At 45.4% G+C, this 23,626-nt stretch overlaps 2 protein-coding genes across 2 annotated transcripts; both read right to left on the reverse strand.

Moving 5' to 3' along the window:
* Positions 1–16,654: 16,654 nt before the first annotated feature.
* Positions 16,655–17,981, reverse strand: LOC123102903 (uncharacterized). Its single transcript, XM_044524364.1, has one exon. The coding sequence runs from the start codon at positions 17,591–17,593 to the stop codon at positions 16,676–16,678; it is 918 nt and encodes a 305-aa protein (XP_044380299.1). The 5' UTR covers positions 17,594–17,981; the 3' UTR covers positions 16,655–16,675.
* Positions 17,982–18,214: 233 nt separating this feature from the next.
* Positions 18,215–21,697, reverse strand: LOC123102902 (dihydrolipoyllysine-residue acetyltransferase component 5 of pyruvate dehydrogenase complex, chloroplastic). The gene is made up of 6 exons (XM_044524363.1): positions 20,651–21,697; positions 20,369–20,560; positions 20,187–20,274; positions 18,892–18,962; positions 18,724–18,807; positions 18,215–18,628 (listed from the first exon to the last, which is right to left on the reverse strand). The coding sequence occupies exons 1-6, from the start codon at positions 21,479–21,481 to the stop codon at positions 18,524–18,526; spliced, it is 1,371 nt and encodes a 456-aa protein (XP_044380298.1). The 5' UTR covers positions 21,482–21,697; the 3' UTR covers positions 18,215–18,523.
* Between the last annotated feature and the right edge of the window lie 1,929 nt (positions 21,698–23,626).

Genomic DNA, 23,626 nt, shown 5'->3' on the forward strand with positions numbered 1-23,626 from the left:
CCTGATAATATTCTTCTACAGAATTTTTTCCTTGTCTTAAACGCTGCAATTTTTGAAGCAATTCACGTTGATAATATGGTGGAACCCAACGCGTACGCATAGCAGTTTTCAAAGCAGCCCAAGTAGTTGGAATAGGATATAATCTACAATGTTCAGACCACCATACACATGCAAAACTAGTGAAAGCACAAACAGCAGCAGCAACTCGTCTCTCCTCAGGATATTGAAAACATGTAAATCGTTGTTCAGTTTCTAACTCCCAAGTAAGATATATATCAGGAACATATCTACCCTCAAATGGTGGAATATTCAATTTCAGTTTAGGAATATGGACATCATCTCGTACCTGAGGTGGTGGTGCAGGCCTACCATTACGAATATATACCTGAGGTCGACCTGCTGGTGGAGGTGCTGGTGGCTGCTCGTAGATCTGATTTTGATCAACCTCATCCTCATAATCGCCCGCATACTCATCATCCTCCTGGGTACCAGCAGGAGAAGTAGCAGGAGCCAAAGAAGCACCAACAGCAGTAACAGCGGCACCAGAATTTTGTCCTGGCACAATAGGAACACGCTGTGCTCGTCCATACTGATTCAGAAGGGGGCGTAGTTGTTGTTGTTGCAGAGGTGCGACAGGTGCAGCCGGTGGTGGAAGACGCGCAAGCAGTTCATTAAATCTGTTATCGAGCTTTGTTTCGAACGTCTTCTCAAGACCAGTGATCTTCTCCATGGCCTCTTCAAAATTGTTCAGCACATCTTGTACCTGTTCAGTCATCATTTGCTGAAACTTATCATGAAGCTCCTTGTTCGATAAGTTCTCCCAGTCAATCTCGTCGGCTTGTGATCCTGGCATGGTTAGCAGCAATAGAAACACACAAGAATATGATCCTACAGACTACTAAGAAGTGGTGGTGGTGTATCACAAATCCGTCAAGCAAATCTCAAATTCTTACCAGTTCTTACCCAGCAGCAGGCGGTGATCGGCAACCGTTGTAGTCAAAAACTCTCAAAGCTTGGATAGAGCGATTACCAGGGAGAGTCAAACACACGACGTAGGTGTATGTGGAGCTGGGAAGGCTTATAGTATGGTAGCAAAAAGGGTCAGCAATAATCAATTCAGAGATGCAAAGTTGAATAAACGCTCAATGACGGTACTGTGCTGGTCCTAGGCTAGACTGTGCTAGAGACGCGAGCCTAGAACACCAACAAAATCACGGCGCGGCACGTAAACAAGGGAAAAGCACACTCTGAAAAAAAATTTCGCTCTTTTTTTTTGCGCTCTTTTTTTTTGCGCTGCTTTTTTTTTGCAAAAAATCACTATAATGGCGAGTGTCTCAAAACTCTTCCTAGGTCAAACTGACAGGATGGGCACGAAATTTTTTTTTTCGACCAAATTTTTTTTTTTCGACTGCCCGGACCAAAAAACTGGAAACAGGTCAAAAAAAAACTTCCTATAATGGCACCTGTCTCAAAACACTCAGAAACACCTAAAAATAGGATAGCCAAAAAAATTTTCGAAAAATGCGTTTTCGAAAAATTTTGGGCCTAAACGGAGCGTGGCTACCCGATTCTTTTTTTTTCCGAAACCTACTCCGTCAAGGAAACACGAATCGGAATCTAGATGGATCTCGAAAACAAACCTAATATGCACGGAACTCGGATTGGTGGTGGATATATGGTGGTGGTATATGGCAGCGGTGGTGGTAGCGGTGGTAGTATATGGATATGGATCGGTGGTGGTATATGGATACGGATTCGGAGCGGTGGCGGATAAGCGGTGGTGGTAGATGGCAGGGGCGATGATGATGGTGCGGCGGCGGCGTGACAACTTATGACCAGAACTCGAAACTCTAAAAGACTAGACTCTAAGACCAGCAACTAGACACGACGATGCAACCGCAAATTCAACAAAGAAAAAACCCTAAAAAGATTATGCAAAGGCTCGGATTGGTTCGGATATGATGAACTAACCCTAATTTTTTTTGTGGCTTTTTCGTGGACTGTAGGTATGAAGAACAGACTCGATCTAAACTACGAAAAACTGTAAAATCTCACCGAGCAACCTGGAAATCTGATACCACTTGATAGAGGCAAAGGTGTCCCGTCTTTCGATGAGATGGTGGATTTCGCTTTGGTGGAAGTCGACTTTGACGATCCGACTACGAACGTGCGAGGACGTCGCGCCTTAGCAATCGCTAAACCAACTCCGAGAGGTTATTGACCACGCCGGAGCACGATCAACCTGACCACGAGGGTCTGTTTCCTGCGAGCAAACGAAGAACAAGCAAGAAACTAAGATTGCAATCTGGATATTGCGAATATAAGATGAAAGCTTTATTGATCAAGGTGGGGTTCTGTGACGCCTTTGTCTGGTCGTTGAACACAAACGAAGTACGCGAAGTTGCAGCTATGGCGAACTTTTAATCTAAACAAAACCCAAATTCTAAACGATGCCCTAAGGGCTGTATATATGGAGGAAGAGGGGGGGAATTTCGTGGCCCTTGGTGGAGGGGTCCGAAATCAACCCTATCTCTTGTTTCCCCACACATACGGACTCTAAAAATAGCCTATAATTATGTATTTCGAAATTACATGGGCCTGGCCCAATAATAAGGTGACGCAGCACCTAAAATAGCCTCGGGACGAAATTTATGAAGTGGCATCTTGTATATTTCGTCCAAGGCTTCATGCACCCATTATGGTGGCTTCAAAGTCCTGAAATCATCACTTGTAACTCCATTCTTGTTCTTGCTCCAATGTTCATCCTTCTCCATGCTAGGCCCTTCATTTGTAAGCAAAACAAATGTATCCAATTTAGGCAGCATCATATTCTCATGAACATTAGAATCATTACCAAGAAACGAAAGTACCTGGTAATTTAGTTGGCGTGCACGAGCTCTAGTAATTGGTCCAGTATGTATAGCAGCAGGGGCTGTGGGTGTAACAATTGTATTGATGTCCTCATCATCCTCCCCTTCTTGAAATGAAGTCGTCCTCGACGGAAGTTCATCTTCCTCACCCAAATAAGGCTTCAAATCTGCAATGTTAAAAGTGGGACTAACCCCAAAATCTGCAGGCAGCTCAAGTTTATATGCATTATCATTTATTTTCTCTAACACCTTAAAGGGACCATCAGCACGTGGCATTAACTTTGATTTGCGCAAATCAGGAAATCTATCCTTACGCAAATGTAACCAAACAAGATGTCCAGGTGCAAACACAACATGTTTTCTACCCTTATCTCCAGCAAGTTTATATTTAGCATTCATGCGCTCAATGTTTTCCTTAGTTAACTCATGCATTTTTAAAATCAATTCAGCACGTTGTTTAGCATCAAAATTAACCTTCTCCGAAGATGGAAGAGGCAACAAATCAATAGGTGCATGAGGTAGGAAACCATACACAACTTCAAAAGGGCACATCTTAGTAGTAGAATGCAATGAACGATTATAAGCAAATTCAATATGAGGCAAGCATTCCTCCCACATTTTCTTATTATTCTTCAAAACAGCCCTAAGCATAGTAGACAACGTTCTATTGACTACTTCACTGCCAAACTGATGGGCTAAGTTGGGGACTAAACTGCTTTTTAGTACTACTTGTCACTCCCAAACTGATGGACAAACTGAAGTAGTTAATAGAACATTGTCTACTATGCTTAGGGCTGTTTTGAAGAATAATAAGAAAATGTGGGAAGAATGCTTGCCTCATATTGAATTTTCTTATAATCGTTCATTGCATTCTACTACTAAGATGTGCCCTTTTGAAATTGTGTATGGTTTCCTACCTCGTGCACCTATTGATTTGTTGCCTCTTCCATCTTCGGAGAAGGTTGATTTTGATGCTAAAGAACGTGTTGAATTGATTTTAAAAATACATGAGTTAACTAAGGAAAACATTGAGCGTATGAATGCTAAATATAAACTTGTTGGAGATAAGGGTAGAAAACATGTTGTGTTTGCACCTGGAGATCTTGTTTGGTTACATTTGCGTAAGGATAGATTTCGTAATTTGCGCAAATCAAAGCTAATGCCATGTGCTGATGGTCCTTTTAAGGTGTTAGAGAAAATCAATGATAATGCATATAAACTTGAGCTGCCTGTAGATTATGGGGTTAGTCCCACTTTTAACATTGCAGATTTGAAGCCTTATTTGGGTGAGGAAGATGAGCTTCCGTCGAGGACGACTTCGTTTCAAGAAGGGGGGATGATGAGGACATCAATACCATTGTTACACCCACAGCCCCTGCTGCTATACATACTGGACCAATTACTAGAGCTCGCGCACGCCAATTAAATTATCAGGTACTTCCGTTTCTTGGTAATGATTCTAATGTTCATGAGAATATGATGCTGCCTAAATTGGATACATTTGTTTTGCTTGCAAATCAAGGGCCTGGCATGGATAAGAGGGATGAACACTGGAGCAAGACCAAGCATGGAGATGATGGCATGCGCAAGGGGATCAAGAACAGAGTTACAAGTGATGATTTTAGGACTTTGAAGCCGCCATAAGGAGTGCATGAAGCCTTGGACGAAATATACAAGATGCCACTTCATAAATTCCGTCCAGAGGCTATCTAGGTGATGCGTCACCTTATTATTGGGCCAGGCCCATGTATTTTCGAAATACTTAATTATAGGCCGTTTTTAGAGTCCGTATGTGTGGGGAAACAAGAGTTAGGGTTGGTTTCGGACCCCTCCTCCAAGGGCCACGAAATCCCCCCCCCCTCCGCCTCTTCCTCCATATATACAGCCCTTAGGGCGTTGTTTAGACTTTGGGTTTTGTTTAGATTAAAGTTCGCCATAGCTGCAACTTCGCGTACTTCGTTTGTGTTCAACGACCAGACAAAGGCGTCACAGAACCCCACCTTGATCAATAAAGCTTTCCTCTTATATTCGCAATATCCAGATTGCAATCTTAATTTCTTACTTATTCTTTGTTTGCCTGCAGGAAAACAGACCTTCGTGGTCAGGTTGATCGTGCTCCGGCGTGGTCAATAACCTCTCGTAGTTGGTTTAGCGATTGCTAAGGCGCGACGTCCTCGCACGATCGTAGTCGAATCGTCAAAGTCGACTTCCTCAAAAACGATAGCCACCATCTCATCGAAAGACGGGACACCTTTGCCTCTATCACAACATTGCCAACAACCACCTTAATTTTAGTGCCTTGCCTTGGAGCTACAGGTTAGAGATGCCCAATCCACTGAATTGGACTAGAGAGTCGCTCTGGCTCCATCTAACAAGGCACTTTCCCCCACTAGCATGGTCAGCACCACTATGAAATAAAGTGAGAATGAGCTCGTCAATCCGACTATAGATCCATTTGGGCATGTCAATAGATATTACTTGGAAGATTGCCATTATCAAGATCACAAAATGAACCTATGTAAAGCAGCCAGCTGAGTTAATCCGACAGTTCCTAAAAATTACTCCATTCTAGTCTTCTGTTAGACAAAGACATACCTAGATAGGTACAAGCAAAGCTCGCGATTTGGCAGCCAAGCCCAGCCTATATATCAGACAATCCATATCTTTACATCTTATATGGAGGATTCTACTCTTAGTCAAGTTGACTTTGAGGCCAAAGGCAGCACCAAATAATTCCAACGGAGCAGCAATAGTATTTCTGTCCTAGAGGTATGGCTTGATGAAAATAATAATGACATTCGCATAGATCAAAGCACGGTGCTTAAGGGTCTGGTTTCCAAGAGTGATGGTGTTCTAGACTAGGGGTTGCTTGCCATGTCCTCTCCCGGACATGTGGGTCGGGCCGAGGACCCCCATGATAATTTACCAGTGGGCCAAACTCATCGAGCCTAGGAGCGCCAAGATGGAAACTTTCGAAGACTTGGCACATACTCCAAGACTTAGAGGTGGTCTACACCACGATTACCCTAGATGAAACCGATCTATGTGCAAACCCTAGACACCCTCGACATCCATATAAACCGAGGGGTGAGGCTTGTAGATGACACCTCATACGCACACGATCTCGTGGTAGATCAACATGTAACTTGTACTCCCTCGAAATTAATACAATCAAAGCAGGACGTAGGGTATTATCTCTTCGAGAGAGCCCGAACTTAGGTAAAATACTATGCCTCTATTACCATCATACCAAGGCTACCTGTTCTGGACCCCTACCCGAGATCTGCTGGATTTGACTATCAAAGAGTGATAGGGGCGAAGGTGTCCTGATGTTTCGATGAGATAGATATGGTTTTCTGTGGGAGTCAACTTTGACGATCCGACTACGAACGTGTGAAGACGTCGCGCCTTAGCAATCACTAAACCAACTTCCGAGGGTTATTGACCACGCCGGAGCACGGTCAACTTGACCACGAGGGTCTATTTCCTGCGAGCAAACGAAGAACAAGCAAGAAACTAAGATTGCAATCTGGATATTGCGAATAAAATAGGAAAGCTTTATTAATGAAGGTGGGGTTCTGTGACGTCTTGGTCTGGTCGTTGGACACAAACGAAGTACGCGAAGTTGCAGCTATGGCGAACTTTTAATCTAAACAAAACCCAAAGTCTAAACGACGCCCTAAGGGTTGTATATATGGAGGAAGATGGGGAAATTTCGTGGCCCTTGGAGGAGGGGTCCGAAACCAACCCTAACTCTTGTTTCCCACACATACGAACTCTAAAAACAGCCTATACTTAAGTATTTCGAAAATACATGGGCCTGGCCCAATAATAAGGTGACGCAGCACCTAGAATAGTCTCTGGATGAAATTTATGAAGTGGCATCTTGTATATTTTGTCCAAGGCTTCATGCACTCCTTATGGTGGCTTCGAAGTCCTGAAATCATCACCTGTAACTCCGTTCTTGATCCCCTTGCGCATGCCATCATCTCCATGCTTGGTCTTGCTCCAGTGTTCATCCCTCTTATCCATGTCAGGCCCTTCATTAGTAAGCAAAACAAATGTATCCAATTTAGGCAGCATCATATTCTCATGAACATTAGAATCATTACCAAGAAACGAAAGTACCTGGTAATTCAATTGGCGTACGCGAGCTCTAGTAATTGGTCCAGTATGTATAGCAGTAGGGGCTGTGGGTGTAACAATGGTATTGATGTCCTCATCAAAGAGGAGAGAGAGAATACCATGCATTTGTGTCTAGTCCGTTAGTATGCTTGTTCTCTACCTTCTCAACTAGTTTAAGAGATTGTTCCATCAAATCGTAGCGACTTCCTGGGCCCTTGGATATCCATTTTAGTGTATTCTCTCTCTCACCCATGTTCTTGGATCGGCCTCCTCCCTAAGATCGGTAAGAGCATCTACAACCATGATGCACAAATCTGACCCCTAAAATTACTGTGAACGCGTCCGATAGGTGTCCGCTTTGACCCTCTACATTCCTTGCAAAACAACCACACATCTCAATTTGTGTCGTCACATGCATGTGATTGGTGAAGATGAAGAGAGAGAGGAGGGAGAAAAGAAAGAATAAAGAACAAGAAAAGGTGGTCCGCGGTGGGTCACATCCTATGTGGCGCACGGGCCAGACATCCCTGTATCTTCTTCATATATGGGTTGGGTATAGAAATGTGTGTACTGCCCGAACACGCCCGTACAAAGTGGTGTTGGGGAACGTAGTAATTTCAAAATTTTCCTACGCACACGCAAGATCATGGTGATGCATAGCAACGAGATGGGAGAGTGTTGTCCACGTACCCTCGTAGACCAAAAGCGGAAGCGTTAGCACAACGCGGTTTATGTAGTCGTACGTCTTCACGGTCCGATCGATCAAGTACCGAACGCACGGCACCTCCGAGTTCTGCACACGTTCAACTCGATGACGTCCCTCGAACTCTGATCCAGCCGAGTGTTGAGGGAGAGTTTCGCCAGCACGACGGCATGGTGACGATGATGATGTTCTACCGACGCACGGCTTCGCCTAAGCACCGCTACAATATGATCGAGGTGGATAATGGTGGAGGGGGCACCGCACACGGCTAAGAGATCAAGAGATCAATTGTTGTGTCTATGGGGTGCCCCCCTGCCCCCGTATGTAAAGGAGCAAGGGGGGTGCGGCCGGCCATAGGAGGAGGCGCGCCGGAGGAGTCCTACTCCCACCGGGAGTAGGACTCCCCTCCTTTTTCCTAGTTGGATTAGGACTTGGGGGGAGGAGGAGAGAGGGGAAAGGAAAGGGGGCGCCCCCCCCCCCCTCCTTATCCAATTCGGACTTGGGGGGGAGGGGCGCGCAGCTGCCCCTTGGCCGCCTCTCCTCTTCCTCCACTTGGGCCCATAAGGCCCAATAGCCTCCGGGGGGTTCCGATAACCCCTCCGGTACTCCGGTAAAATCACTATTTCACCCGGAACACTTCCGATATCCAAACATAGGCTTCCAATATATCAATCTTCATGTCTCGACCATTTCAAGACTCCTCGTCATGTCCGTGATCACATCCGGGACTCTGAACAACCTTCGGTACATCAAAACACATAAACTCATAATAAAATTGTCATCGTAACGTTAAGCGTGCGGACCCTACGGGTTCGAGAACTATGTAGACATGACCGAGACACGTCTCTGGTCAATAACCAATAGCGGAACCTGGATGCTCATATTCGCTCCTACATATTCTACGAAGATCTTTATCGGTCAGACCGCATAACAACATACGGTGTTCCCTTTGTCATCGGTATGTTACTTGCCCGAGATTCGATCGTCGATATCTCAATACCTAGTTCAATCTCGTTACCAGCAAGTCTCTTTACTCGTTCCGTAATACATCATCCCGCAACTAACTCATTAGTTGCAATGCTTGCAAGGCTTAAGTGATGTGCATTACCGAGAGGGCCCAGAGATACCTCTCCGACAATCGGAGTGACAAATCCTAATCTCGAAATACGCCAACCCAACAAGTACTTTCAGAGACACCTGTAGAGCACCTTTATAATCACCCAGTTACGTTGTGACGTTTGGTAGCACACAAAGTGTTCCTCCAGTAAATGGGAGTTGCATAATCTCATAGTCATAGGAACATGTATAAGTCATGAAGAAAGCAATAGCAACAAACTAAACGATCAAGTGCTATGCTAACGGAATGGGTCAAGTCAATCACATCATTCTCTAATGATGTGACCCCGTTAATCAAATGACAACTCATGTCTATGGCTAGGAAACTTAACCATCTTTGATTCAACGAGCTAGTCAAGTAGAGGCATACTAGTGACATATTGTTTGTCTATGAATTCACACATGTATTATGTTTCCGGTTAATACAATTCTAGCATGAATAATAAACATGTATCATGATATAAGGAAATAAATAATAACTTTATTATTGCATCTAGGGCATATTTCCTTCAGTCTCCCACTTGCACTAGAGTCAATAATCTAGTTCACATCGCCATGTGATTTAACATCAATAGTTCACATTACCATGTGATTAACACCCATAGTTCACATCGTCATGTGACCAACACCCAAAGGGTTTACTAGAGTCAATAATCTAGTTCACATCGCTATGTGATTAATACCCAAAGAGTACTAAGGTGTGATCATGTTTTGCTTGTGAGGGAAGTTTAGTCAACGGGTCTGCTACATTCAGATCCGTATGTATTTTGCAAAGTTCTATGTCAACAATGCTCTGCACGGAGCTACTCTAGCTAATTGCTCCCTCTTTCAATATGTATCCAGATTGAGACTTTGAGTCATCTGGATCAGTGTCGAAACTTGCATTGACGTAACCCTTTATGACGAACCTTTTGTCACTTCCATAATCGAGAAACATATCCTTATTCCACTAAGGATAATTTTGACCAATGTCCAGTGATCTACTCCTAGATCACTATTGTACTCCCTTGCCAAAAATAGCGTAGGGTATACAATAGATCTGGTACACAGCATGGCATATTTTATAGAACCTATGGCCAAGGCATAGGGAATGAATTTCATTCTCTTTCTATCTTCTATCGTGGTCGGGCTTTGAGTCTTACTCAGTTTCACACCTTGTAACACAGGCAAGAACTCTTTCTTTGACTGTTCCATTTTGAACTACTTCAAAATCTTGTCAAGGTATGTACTCATTGAAAAAACTTATCAAGCATCTTGATCTATCTCTATAGATCTTGATGCTCAATATGTAAGCAGCTTCATCGAGGAATTTCTTTGAAAAACTCCTTTCAAACACTCCTTTATGCTTTGCAGAATAATTCTACATTATCTCCGATCAACAATATGTCATTCACATATACTTATCAGAAATATTGTAGTGCTCCCACTCACTTTCTTGAAAATACAGGCTTCACCACAAGTCTGTATAAAACTATATGCTTTGATCAACTTATCAAAGCGTATATTCCAACTCCGAGATGCTTGCACCAATCCATAGATGGATCGCTGGAGCTTGCATATTTTGTTAGCACCTTTAGGATTGACAAAACTTTCTCGTTGCATCATATGCAACTCTTCTTTAATAAATCCATTAAGGAATGTAGTTTTGTTTATCCATTTGCCAGATTTCATAAAATGTGGCAATTACTAACATGATTCGGACAGACTTAAGCATAGATACGAGTAAGAAACTCTCATCGTAGTCAACACCTTGAACTTGTCGAAAACCTTTTTGCAACAATTCTAGCTTTGTAGATAGTAACACCGCTATCAGCGTCTGTCTTCCTCTTGAAGATCCATTTAATCTCAATGGCTCGCCTATCATTGGGCAAGTCAATCAAAGTCCATACTTTGTTCTCATACATGGATCTCATCTCAGATTTCATGGCCTCAAGCCATTTCGCGGAATCTGGGATCATCATCGCTTCCTCATAGTTCGTAGGTTCGTCATGGTCAAGTAACATGACCTCTAGAACAGGATTACCGTACCACTCTGGTGCGGAACTCACTCTGGTTTACCTATGAGGTTCGGTAGTAACTTGATCTGAAGTTACATGATCATCATCATTAGCTTCCTCACTAATTGGTGTAGTAGTCATAGGAACAGATTTCTATGATGAACTACTTTCCAATAAGGGAGTAGGTACAGTTACCTCATCAAGTTCTACTTTCCTCCCACTCACTTCTTTCGAGAGAAACTCCTTTTCTAGAAAGGATCCATTCTCGGCAATGAATATATTGCCTTCAGATCTGTGATAGAAGGTGTACCCAACATTTTCTTTTGGGTATCCTATGAAGATGCACTTCTCCGATTTGGGTTTGAGCTTATCAGGTTGAAACTTTTTCACATAAGCATTGCAACCTCAAACTTCAAGAAACGACAGCTTAGGTTTCTTGCCAAACCATAGTTCATACGGTGTCGTCTCAACGGATTTAGATGGTGCCCTATTTAATGTGAATGTAGCTGTCTCTAATGCATAACCACAAAACGATAGTGGTAAATGGTAAGAGACATCATAGATCGCACCATTATCTAATAAAGTACGGTTACGATGTTCGGACACACCATTACACTGTGGTGTTCTAGGTGGCGTGAGTAGTGAAACTATTTCACATTGTTTTAACCGAAGGCCAAACTCGTAACTCAAATATTTTACTTCTGCGGTCATATCGTAGAAACTTTTATTTTTGTTACGATGATTCTCCACTTCACTCTGAAATTCTTTGAACTTTTCAAATATTTTAGACTTGTGTTTCATCAAGTAGATATACTCATATTTGCTCAAATCATCTGTGAAGATTAGAAAATAATGATACCTGCCGCGAGCCTCAATATTCATCGGACCACATACATCAGTATGTGTGATTTCCAACAAATATGTTGCTCGCTCCATTGTTCCGGAGAACGGAGTCTTAGTCATCTTGCCCATGAGGCATGGTTCGCAAGCATCAACTGATTCATAATCAAGTGATTCCAAAAACCCATCAGCATGGATTTTCTCCATGCGCTTTACACTAATATGACCTAAACGGTAGTGCCACAAATAAGTTGCACTATCATTATTAACTTTGCATCTTTTGGCTTCAATATTATAAAATGTGTATCACCATGATCGAGATCCAACAAACCATTTTCATTGGGTATATGACCATAGAAAGTTTTATTCATGTAAACAGAAGAACGATTATTCTCTAACTTACATGAATAACCGTATTGCAATAAACATGATCCAATCATATTCATGCTCAACGCAAACACTAAATAACATTTATTTTAGGTTTAACACTAATCCCGAAAGTATAGGGAGTGTGCGATGATGATCATATCAATCTTGGAACCATTTCCAATACACATCGTCACTTCACCCTTAACCAGTCTCTGTTCATTCTGCAACTCCCGTTTCGAGTTACTATTCTTAGCAACTGAACTAGTATCAAATACTAAGGGGTTGCTATAAACATTAGTAAAGTACACATCAATAACATGTATATCAAATATACCTATGTTCACTTTGCCATCCTTCTTATCCGCCAATTACTTGGGGTAGTTCCGCTTCCAATGACCAGTCCCTTTGCAGTAGAAGCACTCAGTTTCAGGCTTAGGTCCAGACTTGGGTTTTTTCGCTTGAGCAACAACTTGTTTGCCGTTCTTCTTGAAGTTCCCCTTTCTTCCCTTTGTCCCTTTACTTGAAACTAGTGGTTTTGTTTACCATCAACACTTGATGCTTTTCTTGATTTCTACCTTCGTCGATTTCAGCATCACGAAGAGCTTGGGAATCATTTCTGTTATCCCTTACATATTATAGTTCATCACGAAGTTCTACTAACTTGGTGATGGTGACTAGATAATTCTGTCAATCACTATTTTATCTGGAAGATTAACTCCCACTTGATTCAATCGATTGTAGTGCCCAGACAATTTGAGCACATGCTCACTGCTTGAGCTATTCTCCTCCATCTTTTAGCTATAGAACTTGTTGGAGACTTCATATCTCTCAACTCGGGTATTTACTTGAAATATTAACTTCAACTCCTGGAACATCTCATATGGTCCAAGGCGGTTGGAAATGTTCAACCCATGGTAACTGAAAGGCAAGGAGTCACTTGAGGATACCCTATAATAGTAGCATGGTGAATTGCATGAAATATATGGGATCGATTAACCTCACGTGCATAATGTATTTAGTTTGAGAAATTAGTAGCATGTATATTCTGGGATGAAGTGTGAGCCTACTAAAGATGTATGGTCCAAAAAGTAGTAAGTACAAATTGCTCTCTTTATTTGTGCATATATTTTTTCTTGAAAAAGAGGATAAACCTCTGGCTTCTTCATCGATTCACCATAAGATACAACACGAATGCTAGCCACCTTTATACGTAATAATTATAATTTACAAACTGCAAACATTTGATCATTCCCCCATCCATTCATTCACACGATTAATAACATAGTTAAACACAGAACCTGAGAAAAGATTTTCAATAGTTAGGTATTTTCGAAAAGGGGCGCTTTATTACTTAAAAAATTTAAGCATTACACCTGGCCTCTGCATAGCTAAGATGCACACAGCCAAACAATATCCTCTCATTCAAAAAATAAATAAATAAATAAATAAAGGCGAAATACAAGGAAAACATGCAGTATCCGTATAACGCCTAAAGCGGAGGGAGGCCAATCCTAAGATCATGCTGCCACCCATGTTGGGTAAAAGTATCCCTCGCCGTAGCCTCCAATCGTGTACACACCTCCATAAACAGATCGCGATTCTCCACACGTTGTAGAGAGGACCATAAACGAAGAGTCCTGGTACATCTGTAGATAACCTGCATAAGAGAAGTACTTTTATCGTTAAAAACCTTATCATTTCTACAGAGCCAAAGCGACCAAATAACGGCAAGCGCTTCCACTCTGAGAAGGGTTCTAAACCTGTGATCAATTCCATGTAGCCAGTTGCCAAATACATTAGCAACACTACAAGGAGGATACAAGTCAAAAGCTATTTGGATGACTGACCAAATAGAACGAGCCAATTTGCATTGAAAGAATAAATGTTTTATTGTCTCATCATGGTGACAAAAGACACACTACGGACTTCCATGCCAATTCCTCTTAATAAGGTTATCTTTAGTAAGAATGACTCCACGACGAAGGTACCATGCGAAGATTTTATTCTTAAGCGGTATCTTCATCTTCCAGATCTTTTTGTTATTATCAACTGGCACATCAGACTGAATTAACGCTCTATACATAGACTCTACAGAGAACTGTCCATTCCTATGTAGGTTCCATCGGAATACATCAAACCCGTGTGATAATTGCACTGTGGACAACCTGATAGAGGCGGAGGTGTCCCGTCTTTCGATGAGATGGTGGATTTCGCTTTTTGGGAAGTCGACTTTGACGATCCGACTATGAACGTGCGAGGACGTCGCGCCTTAGCAATCGCTAAACCAACTCCGAGAGGTTATTGACCACGCCGGAGCACGATCAACCTGACCACGAGGGTCTGTTTCCTGCGAGCAAACGAAGAACAAGCAAGAAACTAAGATTGCAATCTGGATATTGCGAATATAAGATGAAAGCTTTATTGATCAAGGTGGGGTTCTGTGACGCCTTTGTCTGGTCGTTGAACACAAACGAAGTACGCGAAGTTGCAGCTATGGCGAACTTTTAATCTAAACAAAACCCAAAGTCTAAACGATGCCCTAAGAGCTGTATATATGGAGGAAGAGGGGGGGAATTTCGTGGCCCTTGGTGGAGGGGTCCGAAATCAACCCTATCTCTTATTTCCCCACACATACGGACTCTAAAAATAGCCTATACTTATGTATTTCGAAATTAAATGGGCCTGGCCCAATAATAAGGTGACGCAGCACCTAAAATAGCCTCGGGACGAAATTTATGAAGTGGCATCTTGTATATTTCGTCCAAGGCTTCATGCACCCATTATGGTGGCTTCAAAATCCTGAAATCATCACTTGTAACTCCGTTCTTGTTCCCCTTGCGCATGCCATCATCTCCATGCTTGTTCTTGCTCCAATGTTCATCCTTCTCCAAGCTAGGCCCTTCATTTGTAAGCAAAACAAATGTATCCAATTTAGGCAGCATCATATTCTCATGAACATTAGAATCATTACTAAGAAACGAAAGTACCTGGTAATTTAGTTGGCGTGCACGAGCTCTAGTAATTGGCCCAGTATGTATAGCAGCAGGGGCTGTGGGTGTAACAATTGTATTGATGTCCTCATCACAACCGCTGGAGCAGGATGTTCCACGATTGTAGTCTGGGTCCAAATATATCCCTTCTGAATGTCACATTTGGCGGAAATGATTCCATTACCGTGGCGATAGTATCGCCCTTGTGACGTACAATGTTGTATAGAGCCGGATATTGTTCCCGGAGAGTGGCATTTCCTAGCCACATATCCTCCCAGAATCTAATTTCCGAGCCATCCTTAATCGAGAAAGATCCATAGCAAAAGAAATATTTCTTCGTAGCCATTAGACCCGCCCAAAAGTGAGAATCCCCGGGCTTCCAATATACTTGGGATACTGCCTTGGAGCCCACATATTTCCTTCTGAGGAGGGTTTGCCATACACCATCTTCCGTTAGTAATTTAAACAACCATTTGCCGAGTAGGGACCTATTCTTAACCTCAAGGTCATGAATGCCCAACCCGCCTTGGTCTTTGGGACGGCAAACCACACTCCATTTAGCCAATCGATATTTCTTTTTCTCGCTATCTCCTTGCCAAAAGAATCTTGATCGGAAATAATCCAATCTATGTAAAACTCCTTTTGGCAACTGGAAGAAGGAGATCATATATAATACCATATTACTTAGTACTGAATTTATTAGGACCAATCTTCCTCCTAGAGACAGCAGCTTACCTTTCCAACTGCTAAGTCTTTTTTGCAGCCTCTCCTCGATGTGTTTCCATTCAGCATTTGTAAGTCTCCGATAATGTATCGGTATCCCCAAATATGTGATCGAAAACTGGCCCAACCCACATCCGAACAATTCAGCATACAGGTGAGCCTCGTCTTGGGCCTCGCCAAAGCAAAACAATTCACTTTTATGAAAATTAATCTTAAGACCTGAGAGTTGCTCGAATGCTGATAAAATTAATTTCAGATTTTTCGCTTTCTCGAGGTCATGGTCCATGAAGAGAATTGTATCGTCGGCATACTGAAGTATGGAGAGGCCACCATCAACTAGATGATTTACTACCCCATCAATTTGTCCATCAGCCTTGGCACGCTCAATCATGACTGCTAGCATATCCGCCACTATATTGAATAGCATGGGCGATATCGAGTCACTTTGTCGCAATCCCTTCTTCGTTTGAAAATAGTGGCCAAGGTCATCATTGACCTTAATGGCAACACTGCCTCCTGAAATAAAGCTATGGATCATTGCACGCCACTCTGCAGAAAATCCTTTCATTCTGAGAGTCTATTGAAGAAAGGGCCATTTGACTTTGTCATAACCTTTTTCAAAGTCTATTTTAAGTACGACCCCATTCGACTTTTTTCTATGTAATTCATGGACAGTTTCATGAAGGATAACAACTCGGTCTAGGATGTGTCTACCTTGCATAAAAGTTGTTTGTGAAGGACGAACCACATGTTCAGCAACCGAATTCAGCTAATAGTTGCAACCTTCGTGAATATTTTAAAACTAACATTAAGGAGGCAAATAGGTCTATATTGTTGTATCTTTTCAGCCTCATTAACCTTAGGTAATAAAATAATCTCTATGTATGCAGATCAAACAATCATACACATCAGCACAAGTTTAATCAGCATGGAGACCACCGATCAAGACAGCCTTAGCAAGCTGTAGAGCTCCTTCAGGTACAAGCTCTCCTTGTCGTTCATCCTCTTCTTCTTGGAGAAAAGCACATCACTGATGAGCGGAACAACAAGGGGCATGATTGGCTTCTGCTTCTGCATCTTCCTCTTTATCGTTGTCATTGTCGTCTCCCTTTCCGGGCCATGCTTCACCTCCTCGTCGGCATCGTCGAGGCTCAGCAGGTGTCGCAATGGATGCCGCTCGGGCTTCGCCTTGGCCCAGACCGTCAGCGCCGACGTGTTGATGTCCCTCTGCTGGATGCTGGCCCTTGCGGCCGCCGCCTTGTCGGCCTCTATGTATGCCAGCCTCGAGAGGGCACGGTGGAGCTTCGCGTTGAGGTTCGCCATGGCTAGCTCCAGGTCGGCCAGCCTCCTCTTGACCTGCACCGCCTCCAGCCTTGTCTTGGCCGCCTCTTCCTCCACCTTCTTGATGGAGCTCATGGTCATGAGATTGGATTCCTTCCGGATCTGCTTGTCGTAGTCGTCGTCGTGGGCTAGAGACGGCGACGATGATGCCTGGGACCATGGAGACAACGGGACCAGGCACATTGGCTGGGCATTAGACACTGGCATTACAATTCTAGCAGGCTCACTGCTCTTTCCCTCGTGCTTGGCAATGGCAACCGCGACGGCGTTTGGATTGGTGGAGTGGCTTCCCTTGATGAGGTCAGAACTCCCCTCAAGCTTCTCTTTTGAGGAAGCAATGGCGACAGAGTCACGCCAAGAACTCCTCTCCCTAACAACACGATGGTTGGCATGGGCACCCGGCCTGAACTGTGCTTCCTTCGCGAGAATGCGCTCACCGAACACGGCAACCGCCTCCTTGACAGACCGGAACGCGCGAGAGGTGTCGACCTCTGCACGGCCAGACGAGGCGGCAGCCATGCCGCAGCTTTGCAGGCAATGGCTTCCCACCAGGCTATAGAAATAGAAGCAGCGGCTTTTGCAGGCAAAGGCTTCCCACCAGGCTATGGAAATGGAAGCAAGAATAAGCTCCTTGAGGGGTTTATGAAGGCGGTCGATCAAAGCAGCTGGCTTGCTTTGCTTCCACTACAAAATGGCAAGGCCATCAAGCAAGAGACAAGACTAGCCACCTAATAGAACCCTTCAAGTAGAGATGAGTGGCAGTACAGCTGAGCTGAGGCTGGAATGCTTTCCCAGCAAATTAAGTAATGTACTATCTGCTGCCCCAGGAACGTACAACAAGACAAAATATCAGATAGCTCGACTATGGTGTGATGAGGGTGGTTGGGAGAACTCATGGGCCTTCACTTGTAAAACAAACATTCAAACATATCAGATATGGTGCCACATTTCACTCATCCTCTGATTCTTCTTAAACAATTTCACCTTGGCACCCTTGAAAGTGCAACAACCCGACCAAGCTCGCTATTTCTTGTCTCCCGGGTCACATCTTTTTGGTGAGATTGATATGCTCAGGTTTGGGAACATACAGATCAAATAATTCAGAAATCAGTGTGGATCCAATAATAAAATTTAACCATATTGATGATAAAAGTTCATTTCATTTCTTTGTATTCAAAGGTGGCAGTGACATGATCCATTGTACTTGTACATCGAGCTCAACGTAATCAACAATTAATAAACACTCAGGTAAATACTCATGCCTGACACCTATCTGAATAGAAGGTAAAAGGATTATTGGTAAACAAACCAATGGGGAGAAGGTAACAAGGTTACCTGATACCAACAAATCTGGCAACTTAAGTAACTAATTCACACCACCAACATGTACACATCTACTGACAAGCATCCTATGTGATCGCATCAGGGAAAAAGAATCACTTGGTGCGTCTAGAATGTAAGGTCCTTGGGATCCTCAATTATCTTGGACAGAGTTTGCAGAAAAGCGGCAAGATCAGATCCATAAATAACCCGATGATCAGCAGTAACATTGACCTAGATTTATTGGTCAGGTCAGATAAGCACAAAATCATTAACTTCAAATTGGTTGGTGCGAAAGCAAAAGTGCCAAAACTACAATTATTTTTTACCTGCATTTGGCTCTTGATCCCAATTCTACCATCTTTTGTACCAACAACTGTCGGTTGTGATGAGCCAACAGCCATGATTGCTCCCTGTTTTGAGATAAAACGTTATTACCAAAGGGGAGTCGTGCATTAAATGAAAACAGAAGTGGAAACATGGAAAGTTCATCTTACAGTTCCAGGTGGCAAGATCGCATCGAATCTATCAACTCCAAACATACCGAGGTTTGAAAGAGTAAAGGTACCTGCAGATTGAACACTGATGGTTATTAGCATACAAGAGCATACACGTACAGTTGGATCCTACAAGTTTCTTGTGCCCAACATCTAAAGCACTACCGAAGTAAAGGAGATGGTCATAGGTAACTTTGTAGCTTTGGTAAGTTTATATGTGACTGCTCAATTTTTGGCTAAGATACTTTAGCCATGAAGTACCATATGATTTTAACACGGTACAAGTAGCACAGCAAAATGCGATTAAAAATAATTCCAGTGCTTTGTCGTGTATTATAGAAATTCAGTCAGATCTCTTCAGTGCAAAAAAAAACATGCAGTCCACAATCTACAGCTTGATTTGAACTGAATCTTATGTTTCGAAAGCATAAGAACAACCGAAAAAATGCCTAATTAGTTTGCAAGCTCTGGTTTCTGTAGCAGATGTCATCTTTTTTGACATAAACAACACCCAAACAAACCCTGTACATGCAAACTAAATACTATCATTGGCATGAAGCACATTATATTTAAAAAAAAACTCTATACAAGCATATACCAAGGAGAGAAGACTCAGAGGCTCCGTGGATAGATCATAGCACAATATTAGTATAGTTTGGCACATATAACATGGTGCCTCACCTTGCCTTCTATTTCTTTCTTAATAGACAATAAATTCTGTAAAGCACATTCATATAGCTATTTCTTCCAAATTAAACAATACAACTGTTTCAGGCAGCTCTTGTTTTTCAGCCACAGTCCGATAAGAGACATAACAGTGCTGGCAATGTTTTTCAGATGAACATCTCAATCAATGTGTGTGTGAGAGAGTTGTAAACCAGCCATACAATAACTCAAGCATTTTAAATTACACAAATATGAGTTAAGCTTTCTACCAGACTATAAAAACGTTTCAACAGAACAAAGAAAATATAAATTACTTCAGTTCTTTTCTGGTCTGCTCTCAACCTGAAATTAACTACATGTTCATCCAAGGAAACTTATACACACTGTGATCTGCAGGTTTGTTAGCCGTAAACATTATTTATTACTGAAGTGAATTTCAATATCATAAGAAAAATGGTGGAACTGGTTAAAGCAATATCTACTGGACGCACGTCTTCAGGCCCCACTGAGAATTTACTAACAAACAACAGTTAATTCCCTATAAGGCTATACCAATCTGAATCAGCGTACAGAGAACATGCATATACAATGCACTAGACATTCAAGTTTGTGTGAAGCAAACAAAGTACCAGAGTTGTACTCCTGGGGCTGCAGCTGCTTTGCCCGAGCCTTATCAACCAGCTCCTTCCATTTCCTTGACAGTGAATAAATATCAAGCTGCACAAACCAACAGTTCTCGATTAACTCGGACAAAAGCACCAGTTTAAACATCAACCTTCAGAACAATCAACAAATACACAAAGCATTCAACCTTATCAGCATCCTGGAGCACGGGGGTTATCAATCCACCATCGATGGCCACCGCGACAGCAATGTTGATGCTACTGTTGTAAGTAAAGCTCTGCCCATCTCTGCAGCTGGAGTTCACCACAGGATGCTGCACCAGCGCCATCGCTGTAGCCTTCGCCAGCAGCGCTGTCATTGTCACACCCTTTGCCTTAATCTGCAAAAGGTTCACTCAATTATCCAGCTATCTCACAGCATACAGCCAACATAAGGGTGGTAAGTACTGAACAGAGCACTAAGCGCTTACTTTCTTGTAGAGCACATCGAGAGCATCGGTTGTGATGGTGTACCCGACCCTGAACGCCGGCACAGCAAGGCTCTCCACCATGTTCTTGCTCACAGCGCCCTGCATTGTGGTGAATGGCGCCGTGGATCCCAATGGAACATCTGGTCGAGCAGCTGGCTCTGGCCCAGCTTTCTTGGGGGCAGCTGCCGCAGCCTCTACGTCCTTTGCCACAACTCTCCCCCCTGGGCCAGAGCCACTGACTGCGAATAGATCAACGCTGAGCTCCTTTGCGAGCTTCTTGGCATAAGGCGAGGCAACCACGCGCGCCCCGCCCTGTGTGGCCGGTGAGGGCAGTGCTGGCGCAGAGACTGCTACGGGCGCCGGAGGAGGCGGAGCAGGGGACGTTTCTTGGGCGACGGTTTCCTGGGGGGCCGGCGGCGAGGCGGCGGCGGAGGAGGAGAAGTTGGCAGCCTGGGACCGGGCGAGCGGGATCTCCTCCTCGGACTCGGCGAGGAGCGCGATGGCGGAGCCGACGGGCGCGGACTCTCCCGCGGGGACGAGTACGGCGGCGAGGAACCCGTCGTGGAAGGTCTCGACGTCCATGTCGGCCTTATCAGACTCCACGACAACAACAGGGTCGCCCTTGGCGAGGCGGTCCCCCTCGGCGGCGTTCCAGGCGACGATCTTGCCCTCCGTCATGGTGGAACTGAGGGCCGGCATGAAGATCTCCCGGATCTTGGCCTCTACCCGGCACGCGCGCCGGCGCCGCGGCACGGCCTGCGCGCCGCCGCGTTGGCGGAGCAGGGACGCCGAGGGCAGCAGCGTGGAGTGGAGGTGGAGGAGACCGGCCATTGCGGGGACGGGAGGGGCAGGAGGAGGGAAAGAGGGTAGTGAGGCTTTGAGATAGTTGGCCTTGGCTCCCTTGCTGTTGTTGTTGCTGCCGCTGCTGCTGCCGCCTTGGGAGTATCGGAGGCGGGGCGGATTAGCCGAGGAGGACGATGCTGGAGGCTTGGGCTGGTCGCTGCCTGCCCTGCCTGCTTTGGGTTTTCCTCCAACTAGTGGACCCGTTGCATCAAATGGCGCATAGGCACACTAAGTCCTTGTACAATGAGAGATGCTTAGGGAAAATGCTTAGAGAAATAAACTGTGCGTTTCTTAAACATGGGTGTTTATTTGTACAGGATAAACGTTTAACTAAGCGTCTCTGCTGTAGAAATAGGCATCGGTGTTTCAGAAAAACCCGGTTTATTTTTCTAAGCATCTCTCTAAGCGCCTCCCATTGTACAAGGCCTAAGAGCATCTCCAGCCGTTGGCCCCCAGGGGGCACCTAAAATCGCCGCCTGGGGTGAGCCGGCGTAAAAATTGGGCCTGGGCGAGTTGGTCCCTAGCCGTCGGCCCCAGGGCCGCCCCAGACGCGTTTAAAAATAAAATTTGTATAGCAAATTTCGGCACAGTTCGGCGAAGTTCGGCTAAACACGACTAAATTTCAGTGAACTTGGGCATATATTAGACATGTTCACGGATTTTCATTACATAGCAAAATAGATAACTAATCTAAAAAGAAACTGGCTGAACGCCGAGTAGTCGCCGTCGTCGCCGCCATCGTCGCCGTCGTCGTCGGGCTTCTCCTCCTTGACGCGGCCGTCCCTGGTGGACCCCTGACCGGCGTCGCCAACGCGGGCTGGTGGCGGCGGCGCGTCGTCGTCGTCGTTGTTGCAGATGACGACGACTCCGCCTTCGTCGCGTCGGCGCTCCGCGAAGCGGCGCAGGGCGACGCACTGGCGCTCCTTCGCCTTCTCCAAGCGCTCCTTCTCCATCGCTATGGAGTCCCTGCGCGTCCATTCTAGGGTCGCGTCGTCGTCATCGAGCTCCATCTTCACCGGCGCGAGCCCCGGCTCCGTCTTTGGCTTGACGAAGCGCGGAGGAGGAGCCGACGAGGAGGTGCGCCGGCCGCCCTCGTTGATGACGATGCCGGCGCTGCGAGTGCGTCGGCCGAGCGGCGTCTCCGCCGCGGGCTCGGCCTTGACGCCAAGCAGGGCCGGAGTATCGGAGGAGTGCGAGGAAGATCGCGAGGAGGAAGAAGAGGAGGACCCGAACCTCCTTGGCGCCCATGGCTCGGCGCGTCGGTGGTGCGCCGGGGTGGCCACCCTCGCCGGGTACGCCAACGGCGGGTCGTTGCCGCCCTCGAGGTATGTCAGCACGCCCTTGAGTGTGCGGCCGGGGACGCCCCACCACAGGTGGCACCCCTCGCTGTTCTTCTGGCCGTTGGTGGACGCCAACCGCTGCTGCTGGCGGCGCTCGAAGTACGCCGCACAAGCCGCGTGGTTGTCGGCGACGTACTGGGGAGGGAGAGTTGGGCGTCGGTGAGGGAGGCGTGTACGACCTCGACTTCCTCGGCGAAGTATTTGGGCTTGGCCACGGCGTCGGGCAACGGGGGAATGGGCACTCCCCCGTCGCTCCATCCCGTCGGCCCGGCGCGCATGTCCGGCGGCACCGGGATGTTCACTTGGAACAGGAGTCAGGACTCCTGTTCGCAGAGAGAACGGCGGCCGAAGCTGTTGGCCGCCGCCTCGTCTTCAGGGAAACGCTCTGCCATGGCGATGGGCTCGGGAGAGGTAGAGGGAGAGGGAGGGGCTGGGCGGCGGCGAGGGGCGGGGCTGGTGTGGGCACAGGCGAGTGAGGCCACCGGCTATATAGCCACGCCGCGCCCGTGTGTACGCGTGCGAGGGAGGGGAGGCGTCGGCGCGCCGTCCCGTGAGGAATCAATGGCAAGGCTGACCGGCGACAGCCTTGCCATTGATTTCCCGCGGGAACCGAGACCGTTAGGGAAAGACGAGGCGCAGTGTTGCTGACCCGCGGCTTTTTCGCGCCAAAATAGCTCGCCCCGGCGCCCCCCAGCATGCCGGGTTCGGCCTGGGTCCGCCGGCGCTGTTTTCGGCCCAGACCGGCGAAAATCGGGCTCCTGAGGGCATGACTGAGCCGCCGGCGCGAAAAATT

Source organism: Triticum aestivum, chromosome 5A (genome assembly GCF_018294505.1).
Source record: "Triticum aestivum cultivar Chinese Spring chromosome 5A, IWGSC CS RefSeq v2.1, whole genome shotgun sequence".
In the NCBI taxonomy this organism is placed as follows: Eukaryota; Viridiplantae; Streptophyta; class Magnoliopsida; order Poales; family Poaceae; genus Triticum; species Triticum aestivum.